At 32.3% G+C, this 17,608-nt stretch overlaps 1 protein-coding gene and 1 long non-coding RNA gene across 5 annotated transcripts in view; both read left to right on the forward strand.

Annotated features, from left to right (window-relative positions):
* Window positions 1–17,608, forward strand: part of LOC120767746 (stathmin) — a 239,615-nt gene that overhangs the window by 89,501 nt on the left and 132,506 nt on the right. For 2 of the 3 annotated variants that reach the window (XM_040093958.1, XM_040093962.1), the window contains exon 1: window positions 11,318–11,903. The exons of the other annotated variant lie outside the window; for it this stretch is intronic. In XM_040093958.1, the coding sequence (XP_039949892.1) occupies window positions 11,828–11,903 (76 nt within the window). In that variant the 5' untranslated portion in view covers window positions 11,318–11,827. Of the gene's footprint in view, window positions 1–11,317; window positions 11,904–17,608 lie in introns of those variants that run through there. 3 annotated transcript variants of the gene reach the window in all.
* On the forward strand, window positions 9,959–11,263 carry LOC120767747. Of its 2 annotated transcripts, none has more exons than XR_005704713.1 (2): window positions 9,959–10,098; window positions 11,150–11,263. It is a non-coding gene; the product is annotated as an uncharacterized LOC120767747 (long non-coding RNA). The 2 variants fall into 2 exon arrangements; XR_005704712.1 differs by lacking the exon at window positions 9,959–10,098 and adding an exon at window positions 10,208–10,738.

Here is a 17,608-nt window from a genome sequence, read left to right on the forward strand (position 1 = left end):
TTATCGAGTATGGATAATTCAAGTTTAAAATTTTCGGATATCGATAATTCCAGATTAAAATTGTCAAATATTATTAATTCCAGATTAAAATTATCGATATACATTTCTGGAGTAATTGTAATTTTTCGATATAAAGACATTTATTTTTAAGTTTACTACCGAATATCGATATTTCCAGATAAAAATAATTGAAATATTTTCTGGAGAAGTTACAATTTTTGGATATATAACTGCGAATTTAATAATCGATATAATTATCGATAACTCTATATTAACATATCGAATATCGATAATTACAGATTAAAATGATCAAATATCGATTATTCCAGATTAAAATTATAGTTATATATTTCTGGAGAAATCGTAAATTTTCGATATACAGATATCTTTGTTTGAGTTTATATCAAAAATCGATATTTCCAGATGAAAATAATCGTAATATTTTCTCGAGAAACAGCAACTTTTTGATACTGTAATTGTTTTTGTTCGAACGTTAAATATCGCCACTTCTGTTTTAATTATCGAATATCCATAATTCCAGCTTTCGATATACATACATACATATATTTCTGTAAAAATTGCAATTTTTATTTATTTACATTTAAGTTTAGTATCGAAGATCGATATTTCCAGTTAAAAATAGTAGAAAATAAAAGAATTGGTGCTTGAGAATCGAAGAAAGTGAAAAAAGTGAAAGCACGATTGATTTAAAAATCAATAATTCAATTCCATGTCATTTCGAAGTGGTTACTTTAAGCAACCTATTTTTTCAGGACAAGCAAAATTCATCGTTTAACCATATTATATTGTGAATTGCACCGACTCACTAAAAAATACATACACTCACTCTTCTAGCTCACAAACGTTGCATACGCCACTCGTCAGTTCTCTAAGGACAAATATGGCACAAGGGACCCACCAGCGCTCGCCTTCTCTCAAATTAACTCGCTTAGCACTAAACCCTTTTTATTTTGTCTCTAATTGTCAAGAACTATGCACTCTATACAATTTTAATACGAATAAGCCATTTGGTTTGCGCTATGCAGAAAATTGCTAGCTGTCAGTTGGGAGTAATGCAATTTGCTTTTATTATTGTCATGCAACGTGCAGATTGGTCGTTGAAGGATAAGCAATTTGTTGGCGATTTAAGCGCATATAATGAAGGGCTTACCAAGTGTGGCTAAGATAGACACATTTTAGTTGAAAGCTAATATTATTTTACAATAAATTTGCTTTTTAATTTTGTAAATATTTTCAAGAAGCTGATCATGTGTCGAAACCGCTGATGTTGGACTCCAAAATGCATTTAGGTTTCATGCAAACTGTTCGGTCTAAATCAAATGTTTGAGTAAGAAGGTTTCTATTTCAACAGAATTCTTCATGAAATTTAACATGGCCCATTGACTCAAGCAATCCTGTAATCTCCGAACAAAATTTTTTAGATCGAATCACTCTTGCATATACATACATAGCTGACATACAAACTGAACGATAAAAGTCAAGTATGGAAAATTTGTCGTATTTGACTAGATATTCTTATAAAATTCGCTACAGATTATAGTCTCTGTTAGATCTATAAGCTCTGAACAAATTGTTCAGATCGGACTGCTATAGCTTATAGCTACCATACAAACTGATCGGTCGAGATCAAGTTTTTATATGTAAAACTTTTTTATTTGACAAGATATCCTCAAGAAATTCGGTACAGATTATTGTCGAAGGAAACGCCTTAAGCTCTGAACAAATTGTTCAGATCGGACTACTATAGCTTATAGCTATCATACAAACTGACCAATCAAAATCAAGTCTATGTATGGACAACTTTTTTATTTGAGAAGATATCTTTTCAAAACTTTGCATGGTTTATTGTCAAATGACAATCTTACCATATCTGAATAATTTTTTAAGATCGGTCTATCATGACATATAGCTGCCATATAAACTGACCGAGCAAGCTCAAGTTCTTATAAAGAAAACTTGTTTACTATATAAGATATCTGTACGAGACTTAGCATGGATTATTGTTTAATACCGTGCTACAATCTTCGCATATTGCTTTCAGATCGGAGCACTATAGCATATAGCTGCCATATAAACTGAACGATAACAAGCAAGTTTTTCTATGGAAAACTTTTTTATGTGACAAGATATCTTCATAAAATTTGGTATAGATTATTACTCAAAGCAACACTTTAATCCTCTGAGATATTGTTCAGATCGGAACACTGTAGCATATAGCTGCCATACAACTTAAGGTTCAAAATCAAGAAAAAGGTCATTTTATAACAATTTATGCTATAAGAAATGCACGTGTGATGATTATTATTATATTATGCCTGCGGTGCAGCTGTAACATCATTTTTATTGTTTTTTAATATTTTTTTTTTTTTAATTTTTTAATATTTCATAATTTTTCATTATTCTTTATTGTTATTTTATACCATTTTTCACAAATATTATTAATTTTATATATTTTGCTATTCATTTCTGTCAAATATTTATCATTCATTGCATTAGTGTTATTGATTTTCTCGTTTTTCTCATTTTCAGGTAAGTGACAACAACAAACATTGCGAAAGTGCCATGTGCATACCAACGAATACCACATATAAGTACATATAAAGCGGTGAGTGTGCAAGAAATTAATGAAGCGTTAAAGAGCGTCTATATATTTTTCATGTATCTAAGTGTTTCAAACGCCAATGATACTCCATTACATTGTAGCTGCATGCACTTCATTTTATTGCCATACCCCACATTGTGGACACCCTCTGCCACCGCACATCACTTTAAAATGTCCTTTTGCAACCGCAAGTGACTCGTCTGCTATGTAGTGGACAAGCCACACTCATCCTCAACTGATTTTTCTACTTAATATGCTTGCTTGGCTTGCGTGCCTTAACCGCAAGGATATTGAATCCTTACCTTACCCGTAAGCTGGCCTATGCGCTCGTTTTTCTCATATTTGTTATTTGCCTAACCGAGCCGCTTCAAGTTGAATCGATTGCTACTCGCTCCACCTAGCTGCCCTTTATACTATTTACTGGCGTACATATAAATTTTACATATAAATTTGTGTAGTTGTCTGCTTGTGCGTGTGCGCCATGTTGTATGAGTAACATGCTGGTTTGTTTCGCAGCGTAGTCGGCGCCGTTAGGCTGGCACGCTGACGCCAACCGCAAACCCTTCAAATAAGCTCGTCACACACACAGCGGTAAATATTTGCACCAATACAACTACATTACATATTTACACACACACACAGTTAGTTCTTCATTCATCGGCATAATTTCTTGTCTTTTTCGATCTCTTTTTTTATTTATTTTTGGTTTTTGCCCTCCAGCTCATATGGAAATCAAAACCGGACTCCTTCGTACCTTTGTTGATGTTTAAATAGCTGCTCTACGCTCTTTTTGCCTGCCCCGCAGGCATTCACTATCCGTCTGTCAGCTTGTCAGTTAGTTGGTTTTGTCGGTCCGCTGCGTCAGTAGTCGGGTCGGTAATCGTTGTGCTGTCGCTCACAATCGTATATCCTTAGTGTCTACATTGGTACTATCCTGTCTAACTGCTTTTAAGCTGCTTTGTTTTCTCAACCGCTGTGAATCGTTGCCTTTTGACTCAAAAAACGACTACCCGCCTCATTTACCTATGGATTTTTTTCCGTTTTCACTTCCTCTGTTTTATTTTTATACCCTGAACGGGGTATATGAAGTTTGCCACGAAGTTTGGAAAAAACAGCAGGGCACGTATAATCCCATAAATCATTTATATAACGGAATAGCGCGATAGACTGAGTCGATTTCGCTATCTTCGTCGGTTTGTCCATATCTAAACATATAGAGAGTCCCTAGTCGCTAGTCTCTTAATTTCTTAGATATTGTGGAGAAATTGTTCACGCATTCTTTTTTGACCAAGAAGCTGATTATTTGTCGGAACCACCAATAGCGGTCCCACTCTAGCATATGTCTGCCAGATAAGCTGAACGTTCAAAATCAAGTCTCTGTATGAAAACTATTTTATTAGACGAGATATCTTTACGATAATTCCTTAATTTATTACCCTAGGTATCGGTACAATATCCGAAAAATTTATGTAGATCGGACCACTATAGCATATAGCTGCTATACAAATTGTTCGATGGAACTCAAGTCGATGTATGGTAAACTTTTTTATTTGACAAGATATCTTCAGGAAATTTGGCATAGAGTAGTGTTCAAGGCATTGCTATAATCCCTGAAGAAATTATGCAGCACGGAACTCTATAGCATATAGCTGCCATACAAACCGTTCGATCAAGGTAAAATCCTTGCATGTAAACTGTTTCTATTTATGAAGGGTATTATACAGTTAGCATTTTTTTTTGTTATTTTTTCTTTGATTGTTCCTTTGCTTTCACGAGTTTGTGTTTGTGTGGCCAATGCACGAGTTAACATACATACATATGTATGATTCATCCAAATCAGTCAGTCACAGCCAGTCACCGGGTTTGGCCTGGCGTGTGCCTTTGCCACTGTCTACCGCTCGTAACGGCACTATATCACAGCTTTTAGTTTTGTTGCTGGTGCCCTGGAACACATATACACACATACTTGTATGCTTGCGTTTATGTTTGCATGTGTTTGTTGTGTGCGGTTATATTATTGGCGCCACTCTTTTAATTTTTTCTGCTCCTTTATTCGCAGGTATTAATAGCCGGTGTTTGTTGTTGGCGTTTTCCGTGTCGTAAATTATCCACAAAAACGTTGTATACTGTTTGTGCTCTTTTTTCTCCACTGTTTACTTACATTACCAGCTCTACTGGGTAGCTAATTGAGAATCGATGCGATGAGCAATCAATGAAAGCTTAAAGCTGTAGGAGGCATGTTGACTCCTGAGCAAATTCAATTCAGAATAAAAAAGTAATGTTTTTGGATATATGTATAGTAATCTGCATTTGCTTGTTTTGGTGTAGGTTAAGGAATTTTGAGTTCTGATAATACGGTTTTTATTAAGCTGATGAACCGATTGTTTTGTCGCAAATCTTCCTTTGATAAGAGAGATCGGAATTCATGCGGTGAGTTTGAAAATTGTACCGGAAGCCAGTTGCATAAGCTGCGTGGAAGAAAACGAGTTTGAATCATCTCAACACTACCTTCGCGAATGTCCAGTCTTTGCCATATGAAAGTCAAAATACCTCATATATCAATCATATTGAGATATAGGTGCAATAGCGGAGATATGAATTAGTTATCTGGTCGTATATGTGATAGGTTAAAGTTGCTTGGTCAATAGCCGTTTATCTGACTTCACAAAGCACTTTGGATAGCTGTCTATATGTTATCCCCCATCATATTGAGGTGTAAGCCATCAAATCTCATAAACTTGCGAAGTTTTAAAACTTTATAACGCTAAGTTTAAAAAGCTCATACCCAAAAAATAGTTTAGCTTTCACTGAACATAATCATGAGTTAAAAAGCGTTTAAACAATCTACAAAATAAAGAAATTCTACTAACTCTTCAAATGATTAATAAATTCCACCACAACGGCGGAGCTTTCACCAAACTTACACATGAATAGAGAGCTTTTGGTGTTAAAACTTGCTCAATATAAGATCAAGGGAGTTGACTAACTGTATAAATTTCTTAGTATGTTTCGTAATTGCTTATAAACTGGATATTATTGAATTTGAATCCTCTCAAAAAAGTTTTTCTGTAAGAGAAAGCTTTTGGAGTAAAAGCTTTTGGCAATGTGAGATCAATAAGGTTAGTTTATAATAATTTTTTCGAGTTATGGAGTGATAATACCTGTAACATCAATGCATAATAACTTACACATGATTGGAGAGCTTTTGGTGTTAAAATTTGCTTCAATAGTTATCGAGAGAATTGGCTAATATTATACGTCTTATAGTATGTATGTTTCATAAATGCTTATAAACTGGATATTATCGAATCAGAATTCTTTCAAAAAAGTTTTTCTTAAAGCGAAAGCTTTTGTAGTAAAAACTTGTGACAATGTGAGATCAAAAAGGTTTGTTATTAATAAATCTTTCGAGTATACTCTATAATACCTGTAATTATAATATACTACCTGTCAATGAATAGTAAGTTTAACCCTAACAGATGAGCTTTCACTGAACTTACACTTGGATGAAGAGCTTTCGGTTGTTGAGATCAAGGGAGTTGGCTTACATTATAAATATTTTGGTATGTTTCATAAATTCTTTTAAATGGGATGTTATCTTCTCGAAAGAACTTTATTTTCTATAATCGAAAGCTTTTTTTAGTAAAAAATTTACTTCGATGCAGTTTCAGAAATGTCAGTTATTAATAAATCTTTCAATCATACGATGTGCAGACATATGTATATACCTAGAGATATAACATCAAAGAATAAAGTTGTTATTTGTAACGAATGAGCTTTGACTGAACTTGTGTTTTTGGCGTAAAACTTCTTTCCAATATGAGATCTAGAAAGTTGGTTAGTAGTGTATATTTGTTAGTATGTTTCATAAATAATTATGTATAAACTGAATATTATCAACAGAATTGTTGCGATAAAAAATATTTTCTGAAACCGACAACTTGTATTAAAAACTCTGTTCCGACGGTAGATCTAGAAGGTTATTTTCCATAAATCTTTCGAGTATACTATGTGAAGTCTTACAAACTTAGTATGAGCTGTCGTGTAATCTCTTAAGATACTTTTCTTCTATACGCTCCGTAGGGCGCTAAACTATACGATCATAAGTCCGTTCTAGGAAAGCTTTTAAATATCAGAAATATAGTCCTTCACTTTTCAATTATAAGTTTGTGCTTCTGACTGCAACTTTTTTAATATTAATACTTGACTTTCTGAGATTTCCATAAGCTATAAGTGATTTTCCTTTGCTAAGCTATTCGCGGCTTCATGGTTAATTTCCTCTAGTTTTATACTTACTTTAGTTGCTTTTCAATGCATTCGCTATTAGCGCTTTTATTTGCATTTTTAATAATTTTCCTGTTTTGCTTCGTCTTATAAATTTATTCATGTCCTTTCAATGGGCGACAATGCAGAACGATTAGTACGACGACTTTGACAGACATAAAACGGGTGCAAAGCGCTTAGATTGTTTGCAGTAAAATGCTGTGCCTCCGTCAAATATCAGCTTTACCCACATAAGAGTGTTGTATTTGTAGCAACTCCTTACTTCGGTCCTAACCGCAGCCTGCCTTTGACGAACGGAGCTATGACTAATCCAATTTTAGTTGTTGTTCGGCTGAAATTTTCACTATTTTGTGTTACGACTAAGCGATGATTAAAGAGCAGCAGTGAAATGGTCTGTTTTAGCTGAAATGGGAAAAGAGAGACTTTGTAAGTGGTAGTGAGAGACTGTGTGAGCGCTGTGGTTGCGTGCAAGTGTGCGTTAGCGGGTGGTATGAATTCGAAAGCAATCAATTTCGAAAAGTGTTCGACTGAAGGTTTGGGAGAAGAAATTGTGGTACTGGTAAAGATTGAAGTGTTGCCAGTGGCAAAATCAAAAATTGTCAACAATGAGAAAGTATTCGAGTTTTTAGGTTTCGAGACAGTTTATAATTTTATGTAGGTTTATGTGATCGGATTGAGAAGCATAAAATTGTACGAAACATGCTAGAGCTGTTGGTTCGTCAGCAACTTTAATTGGGGAAACCTCAGAAATTGTGAGTTCTGCACATGATTTTGGTTTTTTTTCGAATGTAACTGTGTTTATTATTATGTAAATTAAAAAAAAAAAAAAAAACAAAAATAAAATAAAAATAAAATTAAATTAAAAAAATTAAATAAAATAAATTAAATCCTGAAAAATACAAAAAATAAAGTATTTTAAATGAACAATATATTAAAATAATTTAGAAATTAAAAACAAAAAATTGGATTTAAAAAAAACATTAATAAATAATATAAAAGTTGAAAAAAAATAAAATAAACATTGCTAAAATTAAATAAAACCAAAAAAGAAGAAGCAAACATGGAAAAATATTTAATATTGTTAAAAAAAAAATCAAAAGAAAAAAATTAATTAACAGAGCATAAAATTTAAGAAATTATATAACTATTTAAAACACAAATAGCAAAGAAAATAAAATCAAGAATATAAAATGAAATTTAAGAAGAAATAAATAATATAAAATTACAATAAAAACAAATTTTTATTAATAAATAAAAAATAAGTAAAGTGAAAAAAATAAAATAAAGGTAAATAGTGAAGACAAAATAACATAAAAAAATAAAATAAAATAGGTAGAAATATAACGAAATAAAATAAAAATAAATTGAATTTTAAAAAATACAAAAAAAAATAACAGGAAGTAAATTGAGAACTATAATAAAATAATTTAGAAAAAAAAATGGAAATTAGAATTAAAAAACTAAAAAGTAAATATAAATTTAAAAAAAGCAAGCGAAAATTAAAATAAACTAATATTAGTAAAAAAACAAAAGCAAAAAAAATTAATTCACAATGAATAAAAAGTAGAAATTATATAACAATAAAGTCAACAAAAATATAAAATCAGGAATTAAATTAAAAAAAAAAATAAAATAAATTTTGAAAAATAAATAAATTATACTAGCAATAAACTAGCAATAAAAAATAAAAATTAAAATGAAATAAAAATTAATCAAATAGCACTTAATAAGAAATAACATTTAAGAATCATATATAAAAATTTAAATAAAAAACTGCAAATTAAAAAAAAATTAAAAATTTCAATTTAAATAAAAAATAATAATTAAAGTAAAAAACCATAAATTAAATTTAAGTTGAAAAATAAAAAATTTAAGAAAAATTAAAACAAGAGGTAACAAAATATGGAAAAATCTAATATTATTAAAAATCAAAGCAAAAACAAAAATAAATTAAAAAATAATAAATTATACATATAACAATGAAAACAAGAAAATCAATAAAATATATAGAAGAAAACTAAAATAAAATAAAAATTAAATAATGTAAAAAAAAAAATTACAATAAAACACATTTAAAATGAAAACAAAAAAAAACTAAAAATAAAAAAAATAAAATGAAATAAAATAAAAAATGTGTATTAAAATGTAAATAGAAAACTACAATTTAGGAAATAAAATTAAAAATTTAACTATTAAAAAAATTAAATAAAGTAGAAAAACAATAAAATAAATTAAAGTTAAAAAATAAAAAATTAAAATAAAATAACAGGTAAAAAATAAGAAATAGAAAAAATTAATTTCTTTTTAATTTTAATTTAATTTCAACAAAAAATAAAATAAAAATAAAAAAAGAAATAAAAAATTAAAAAAAAAAGAAAAAAATTAAAAAATTAAAAAAAAAAATAAAAAAATAAAGAAAAATAAAAAAAAAATAAAAAAATTAAGAAGCAAATATTAAAAAATTAAAAAAAAAAAAATATAAAAAATAAAATAAAAAAATAAAAAAATTAATCAAATATTAAAAAATTAAAAAAATAGGGAAAAACAAGTAAAAGTAAAAAAAAGTTTATGAAGAAAAGACTTGGTTACCTACCCATCTACTGATTAATTCAGCTCACTGCATTGAAATATTTCAACTTTTGGGGTTATTGTTCTAATTTGGTTTTATGGTAGCTCTTAATTGTAGTAGCTAAATTACGAAATATTTTTACCCCTCCTAAAATCTTCAAAAACTAGAAGATGTACAAATAAGGTTTCTTTATATGCATATATTGCATACATTAAAACTCCCTTCAAAAAAACTAAACCGAACCTGAAACCGGCTTTCGAGTGTTCAAAACAAAAATTCACTTGCATAACTAATGCAATATTTGCATGAAACCAAAAACCTCCTTTTAGTTACACGAGTACATAAAAAGTCAAAAGAGTAGACCAAGAAGAAACAAGCCAAAACCACCACCAATTCCATTCGAAGACTGCCGTGCGCATGCTCCGCGTGAAAGGTTTCGAACTCGATGCGCCCAACATATGAGTGAGCACTGACAGCAAACCGCCCCCTAAAGGAATTTTCCAATGCAAGAAAACACGCAAGTGTTTGCACGTTTTGCGAGCTTTAGTTGTGAACGTGCTGAGTGAAATAGTGCATTTTGGAAGTGAAGAAGAAAAAATTTATATTAAAAAATTAAAATCTGGTTTGAAATTAATATGTTTTATTAATTGAGTTGTGCATAGTTAATATATTTGTTGTGGAACTACTTTTAGTTTGGTGCGCTTGGTGCTGCCTGACTCGTTTGTGCCGTTTAACAATTAATACGAGTTTTCAATATTTACTGCGCCAGCGAAAACGCATGCTTCCTAGTTGCCTTTGTTGTTGTTGTACGCAATACGAACGTTTACTCGGGTGTGGGGTGCCATACTGGCTTGTTGTTGTTTTTGGCAGTGCTGGTGGTGTTGGCGTTCGGCCTGAACCCGTTTGTGTGAGTGTCCTTGCAGCGGCGCCAATACAGCAATCACAACAACTACAACAGCTATAAAGGTGACAATAACAACAAAAGCAGCGTTGATTTTCGAAAAAGCAGTCGCTGCGGCAGCGTTGGTGTGAGCCAAGGAGCAAGTGTAACTCGGAAATATCTTCGAATACGTGACTAACGTCCTGAGTGCTTGCTCCGGCGTCTCTTTGTCAGTCATCCTGCTGCCTTCTGCCTAACATTGCTGGTGTAGCCATCCAAAGTGCGGCATATTTGCCATTCAGTTTGTCTTTGTCGTTCGCTGCGGTCGTTACGTTACGTTGAAAACGTTGAAGGATTCGCCTAATAAAAGAAACCAAACACAGTAGAGCAAAAAAATATACCGACATATATATAAAAAAATATATAGAAATCGAATATATTAAACGCCGGACGGTGTTTTTGGTTTTGGAAATTGTAGAAATCGCAAAATAAAGCTTTTAAAAGTACCGTTAGCCCGTTAATTGAGCACTGGCTGAAATACCGACGAAGACAAAGTGCCGCTTAACGCAAGGAAGCCTAAAAAATAAATAAAAAGAAAGACTGTTTTTCGAAACGCAAAGAACGCCGTCGAACACTTTTGAGACAGTCTTTTTATGAAAAAAATATAAAAAAATAGAACTTAACAGTTCACCAGCGAATGGATAATATTTCCAAGCTCTAGCATATTTGTAGTGTGCAAATTTGTTTTTCAAAAATTATCACAAAAAGTGTCTGTGTATTTGTTTGCTTGCAGTGTACTTTCGTGCGAGGAATTCTTGCAAAAGTGTAAATAATAAAATAATTTAGAAAATTCTAGCGAAAATAACTTGGCAGTTTCACAAACATATCTCTAAAATAAATAAATATTTAAAAAAATAAAAAAAATATTTTCAAAACTAAAAAAAAAATAAAAAATATTGAAAAAGATTTCAAAAATTTTTGAAAAAAAATTTTGAAAAAATTTCAAAAATTTCAAAAAAATATAAATAATTAAAAAATCGTCGCTAAAAGCCAGCGTGTACATAAAACCATTCAACAAAATCTTCACCCTCCACACACACACTCACTTGTGTGTGCGCTCTAATCCAATTAACCCCAACCACTGCGTGTCTGTGCATTTGTGTGCGTGTCTTTGCACAACAGCGAGAAATATCGCCACCCATCAACCAACAACCGACAGTCAACAGTAGTGTCATCGCGTTTGTATTGCTATTAATTTCACTTCTAATAAATCCAACGTCAGGCAGCTACTACCTACGCACACATACAGCACAGCCACAGCGACCAACTTTCTTTCCAAACAAACAACATTGAATCTCGTCACCAGCGCTGTGTTGCTGCAAATCAATCCAAGAGTCACGTTTAAAATCAATAAATTTCTTTGTTTACTTAGTCGCTTAGTCGTCGTCGTCGCTAGTCTCCGTTCGTCATCATGTTGATTGGATTAGTACGCGATTCGGTGATGCAGTGCTTCTGCCATACATGCCGGGCTCCCATTTTGCCAGCTGGTAAGCAAAAATAAATGAAATTCTCCTATTGTTGTTTGTTGTCTGCCACTGTTTGTTATGCAAAAACCATTCGCCGAACGTTAGTGTAACTATTGTAGGTGATTTCTGTTGGAAAATAATTATTTTGTATTTTGTTTTCTCTTGAAACAAAACATTTCGCAAGTAAAGTTAATTAAAAAAAGGTTAACCCCTAACATTATATAAGTTGAAATTAGTGGACTGTCACCTGTCATATGTCAGCTTTCGTTGTCACTACACAATTAACTTTCTGTCTACGTCTATGAAAGAAAGCTAGTTTCTATCTCTCAGGTCCAGGCATATACTATACACACCATATTTCATTTAATAGATATAGATGGAATAATACTACATTTTCTAACTACGAGTTTTTTGTGATATAGAATGTTGGACCCAAAAATATTTGTTCACTGGTTAATACTAGAAAATAATATTATTGGAAAGAAAATTTTCAAAATATACCGTGGGCAAAAAATGGTAAGACTTTATTCATAATTTTAAAATTCTTAATTTATCTTCAAAATCGATGTCCTCTAAGTAACTCCACTTCGCCTCAATGCAGCCAACGTTTTTTCCAATCCTCGAAATAGTTGTTAAAGTCAATCCCTTCAAAGCGCGTAGCGATTCACGATTAATGTCTTCAATCTACCCAAAAAGGTTTTCAGCGGCTTGAGTTTGCTGAATAGCCAGAGGTTAGACAAAGCTAAATCAGGCGCATACGGTGCTTGCGACACGATATTGGTTGAAAATTTGTCGAAAAACTCACGAAGAATCTATGTAGTATGTAAAGATGCATTATCGTGGTCAAAAAACAGTAGTTGTCGGCCCATAATTCCTTCCTCTTTTCACGAATAGCTTCGCGCAAACGACGCATAACACTCAAATAGTATTCCTTATTGACAATTTGGACGGTCGGAAGGATATGGAAGAACACTTCCATCATAACCATAACATTGATTTCTGACCTGTTTTGACGTGTTTTTCCGCATCGGCTCACATGATATTCGGCCGATTAATCGTCTATTTCCGGGTCGTAAGCTTAGATCCAAGACTCATCGCCAGTAATAATACGTTTCATTACACAATCGTGCTTTCACTTTTCTTAGGTCCAAATGATATTTCAAAATGGCTTTAACTGATCCTTTTGATATTTCAACGATGCCACTAAGATCTCCGACTGTTAATCATCGATCTCAAGCACCGTTTCTTTTATTTTATTGACGTGTTGATCCTTCCTTTATTTTATTGGCCGTCCTGGACGTGGTTCTTCGTTAATGGGTTCTCGAGCCTCTTTGAATAATTTGTACCAATCAAAAACACTTGCCCTTTCCAACATTCTGAACGTTTTGGCACCAGAAACTTAATTCCGCACACAAAGTTTAATGGATCTTCATACTTGAGGTAGTTTGGGTTTTCACGCTAAATTAGCCCACTGTAGTGCAATGGTATTACTCAAAGTATTGCCCATCTGACGCTATAAAATTTCCCCAATATTCGGCATTTGTCTTGTTGACCAAGAATGAATCAACGCATGCTTTTGATAGGCTGTTCTCAACCTTATTCCAGTGCAGTTATTCTGTATTTACCGAAACAAATGGTAGTCAAAAGTGCTATGGTTTGGGTTAAGGTAGGTGAGGCCAACTTCCCAGCCGCTGTTATCCAAATAGTGTTTAACTGTTCCGCCAACGCTCGGCCTCATCGTTGTCAAGACGGAAAATTATTGCTTCGTGTTTGTCGCAAATTTCGTGTGCTTTTCGGCAATCACTCGCTTTAATTTGATTAGTGGTTATCGGTAGCGTTTCCTAACAATGGTTTCATTCGGTTCCCGAAGCTCATAATAAGGCACGCCATTCTCACGCCACCAAATAGAGAATGTTATGGATATTCGGTTGTGCCGTTCATTTTGCTGATTGACCAGATATACTATCTGATATTTTGCATTTACGTTTCCCGCAATGGAATCATTTTTTATCACCAATCAATCTGATGTAAAAATAACTTCTTTTTTTGAAGCTTTGAAGCAGCATTTCTGTCATGGAAACTAGTTTTTCAACGTCTCTTAATTTCAATTCAAATGGCACCCAATTTCTGTGCTTTTGAATGTGTCCAGCTGCCAGCTGCTTGGTGACTCCTTCAGATTCTGAGAGCTCTTTTTGTGCTTGGTAACAATCCGTCAAGTAATGCTTCCGGTGCTCATTTTCAAACTTGTTTGATCGCCTAGGACTTTCTACTTTCAAGTCATCCATCCACCAATCACCATATGTAATTTTATCGAGCAAACTGTAATGTTTCGACTATTTCTTACAATTTATTCGTAGAGAGATATGCTCAAGAACAACGTTTACAAATTTCAATTCTTATGGACCACCATAAATGTCGTTAATTTGCTGATTTTGCCTTGGAAAATCATCTTCTCTGCTGAAGCTTACTTGCATTTGAAAGGTGCGAAAAATACATTAACAGAACTGTAGATTCTGCTGCGAATAAAATCCAGAAATTCTGAATGAACAATCACTGAATTCACCAAAATTGTCTGTTTGGTGTGGTCTGCTGGAATCATCGGTCCGTTCTGCTGTCGAAATGAAGCTGGTGACACTGTTACTGTCAATGGATATGCGGTATAGATCGATGATAAAAACTTTTTATGGTCGTAATTGAAAGAAGTTGTTCTAGACAACATCTGATTCCAATAAGACGGTGCTACATGCCACGCAACACGTACACCAGTCGAATTATTGCGAGGAGGGCTTGGAGAATCGATTATTTCAAGAAATTGTGTCACTGAATGGCCTCCAAAAAGTTGTAATTTAACACTATTGGACTACTTTTTGTGGAATTATTTGTAGACATTACTCTTTAGCAATAAAACAGACTCCTTTTAGCTTTAGAAATCAATATTGAACATGCTTTCATTGACGTACGACTTGATTCAGTAGAAAGAGTGCTCGAAAGTTGGGTTCATCGAATTCGTTGCTGCGAAAGAAGTCATGGAGGCCAGTTAAATGATGTTATATTCAGTTATAGATTGTTCGATTGTTGGGTTAGGTTAGGTTAATCTGGTAGGCCAATAAGCCAATAAGCTTTGTAATACCAGATGGAGTTCACCTGCTAAGTCCAAGAGGAGTACTCATCGTTTAGGATGCCTGTGCTTGACGCGAATTTTCCTCACTGTAAATATCTCCTGTTGTGTTCGATTGTACTTTACATTAAATAAAAAATATTACTTATCACTTTTATTGGAAACACAGGGTGTACAGGGAAAACAGGGTGTATTAGCATATTTATTTTTAGCTTGAATTATGGTTCGATGACTATTTTTGGTGAAACCGGAGCAATTTTCTGCTTACTTCATTATCATACGTTGACCTTTTAAGCCATGTGCGCTGATATAATGGCTTATAAACTAATTAGATAACATTAAGTGCTTGAATTTTCACCGGAATTTATTTTTTTTAACTTTTATATGTATTTATAAATTTCAAAGTCAATTTTCGTGAGTAAAATTTTTCAATTTTTTTTTTATTGTATTTTATTCCTTTCCATTAATTTTTTCTAATTAGTTTTACTCACAATTGCACGAAGGTCTAAAATGAAAAGTAAATATTTTTACATTCTAATAAAACTAAAATAATCGTAATGAGAAAAGCACAAAAGCCGTAAGTCAAAGCACCGGCACGCGATAATAGTACCTACGAGTAAACAACAAAAACAATAGTCATGAAAGCAGAAAATATTTTAAATAGAACACACTCGCCAAATGACTTGATATTCCAGATACGAGTAGAAGATAGAAAATTCAGCAAGAGCATGTAAGATGAAGGGAATTGCGTGGTGTAGCTGGCGACGACCGGCTCAGCGCCAACAAATAGGCTATATAAAATTTATATGCGTTCGTGTAGCAATGCCGACTGCTATGTGCAGACATGTGGCGCCAAGGCGATTTATACCGATGACTCATAGCCAGCGAAATCGTTTAATATTGATGGTGGGGGCTAGATAGCTCACTTTTGGTTGCCGCTATTGTCGGCCATGGCAGCTGAAGATTAGAGAACAAGTGGAAAAATATAATTGAATGAGGTGGAGGGGCGCATTGAAAATATATATATACAATTTACAACAATTTGATGAATGGCTTTTGAAGTGGTATGACCAGAAATGAATTCCAAAAAATGGAAGAAGAATAGAAGATATACTAAATATCAAGAATTAAGAAAAAATTCGAAAGTTGTATAATCGTTGATTTCTGACATAAATCTATATGTTTAAAAACCTTTAACGAAAAAATCAAATTTAATTAGTATCAGTTTCAAATCGAAATCGACTGCTTCAAATAAAATAATAAAAATAAATAAAAAAAATTAAATTGAAAAAATAAAAAATATATAACCCTCATTAGTGTCAGCCGCACGTGTGCTGACTGACGTAATACCGTTAGCAGCACGACCGTGAAATTTTTCGCATATAGCACACTTTTAGGCTCATTCACTTAATCGCCTTATGTTTTGTGTTTATAGCGAATGGAATTGCTGCAATAAAACTCGCATAGCTTGCAGTAAAGGAAAGGAAGAGAAAAACTCAGTGCGTGTTGCTGCCAAAAATGAAATATAATTTGTGAATATTATGCCGTTTTTTTGACAAAAGCACTTAGTCTTTGCTGAGAGAAAATGAACAACGAAAATCACTTAATATAATACATGCGCGAAGGACAAGGTACAGTGGGCTGAAATAGGAAAAATTTGGAAATAAATGAAATCAACTGGGATTAGGGTTTTCTTGATTTTAGAGTATTAGAGTAAGACTTTCAGTAAAAAATAAATGGAAAAAAATATAAAAAAAGTAAAAGTTATTAAAGATAGAGATAAGAGACCAAGGTAGATACTTTTTGAAAGCGATAAAAATAATAGTATGCTGAAACTCAAAGGAAACGAAAGAAAAAAAAATAACAAATATGAAAGGAAAAATAATTTACGGGCGTTCCTGTATAAGCATATTTATTTTGAGCTTGAATTATGGATTAATGACTCTTTTTGGTGAAAGCGGAGTTTTTTTTCGATTTCTAGCAAAATTGCGAGTCTTTTGGAAAAAGGTTGTAAGGAAAATTGGAGATAAAGAAACGATCTACGACTTTGTATCAACATCTTTTTCATATAGCCTCAAAATGTATGCACAGCTTTCAAATGCACTAGTTTTTGGGATTTTTATGTTATCTTATATAAAAGCAAAATTCTTTTTTAACGAAATTCGGAGTAAACTCAACTTTTTATGACCCAAAAAAATATTTTTTTGCAAATATAAAATTAAATTTCAGTTTGGGTAAATATGATTTGAGTTTTTGAATTCAAAACTGCTAATTTTTAATTTGAAATCAAAACCAGACCACGAAGGATGTTAGCCTGCTATCGTTTTGAATTCAAAAACATAATTTTCAAATGTTTAAATTCAAAAACATATTTTTTTTTAATTTTTGAATTGAAAAACATAATTTTTTAAATCTTTACTTACAAACTTGGGATCAGAGTTGCAACCAATGCATTAAAACTATAATTGAATTAACATTTAGTTTGATTTTTTTATTTTGTAATTTAAAAAATTTTTCATTCCAAGCATTTATGTAATTAATTAAAAAATTAATGAAAACAAATTTGTTTAAAATTAGAATTTTTCGCGTTTGCGTACTTTATTTTAAT

Source organism: Bactrocera tryoni, chromosome 2 (genome assembly GCF_016617805.1).
Source record: "Bactrocera tryoni isolate S06 chromosome 2, CSIRO_BtryS06_freeze2, whole genome shotgun sequence".
Taxonomy (NCBI): domain Eukaryota; kingdom Metazoa; phylum Arthropoda; class Insecta; order Diptera; family Tephritidae; genus Bactrocera; species Bactrocera tryoni.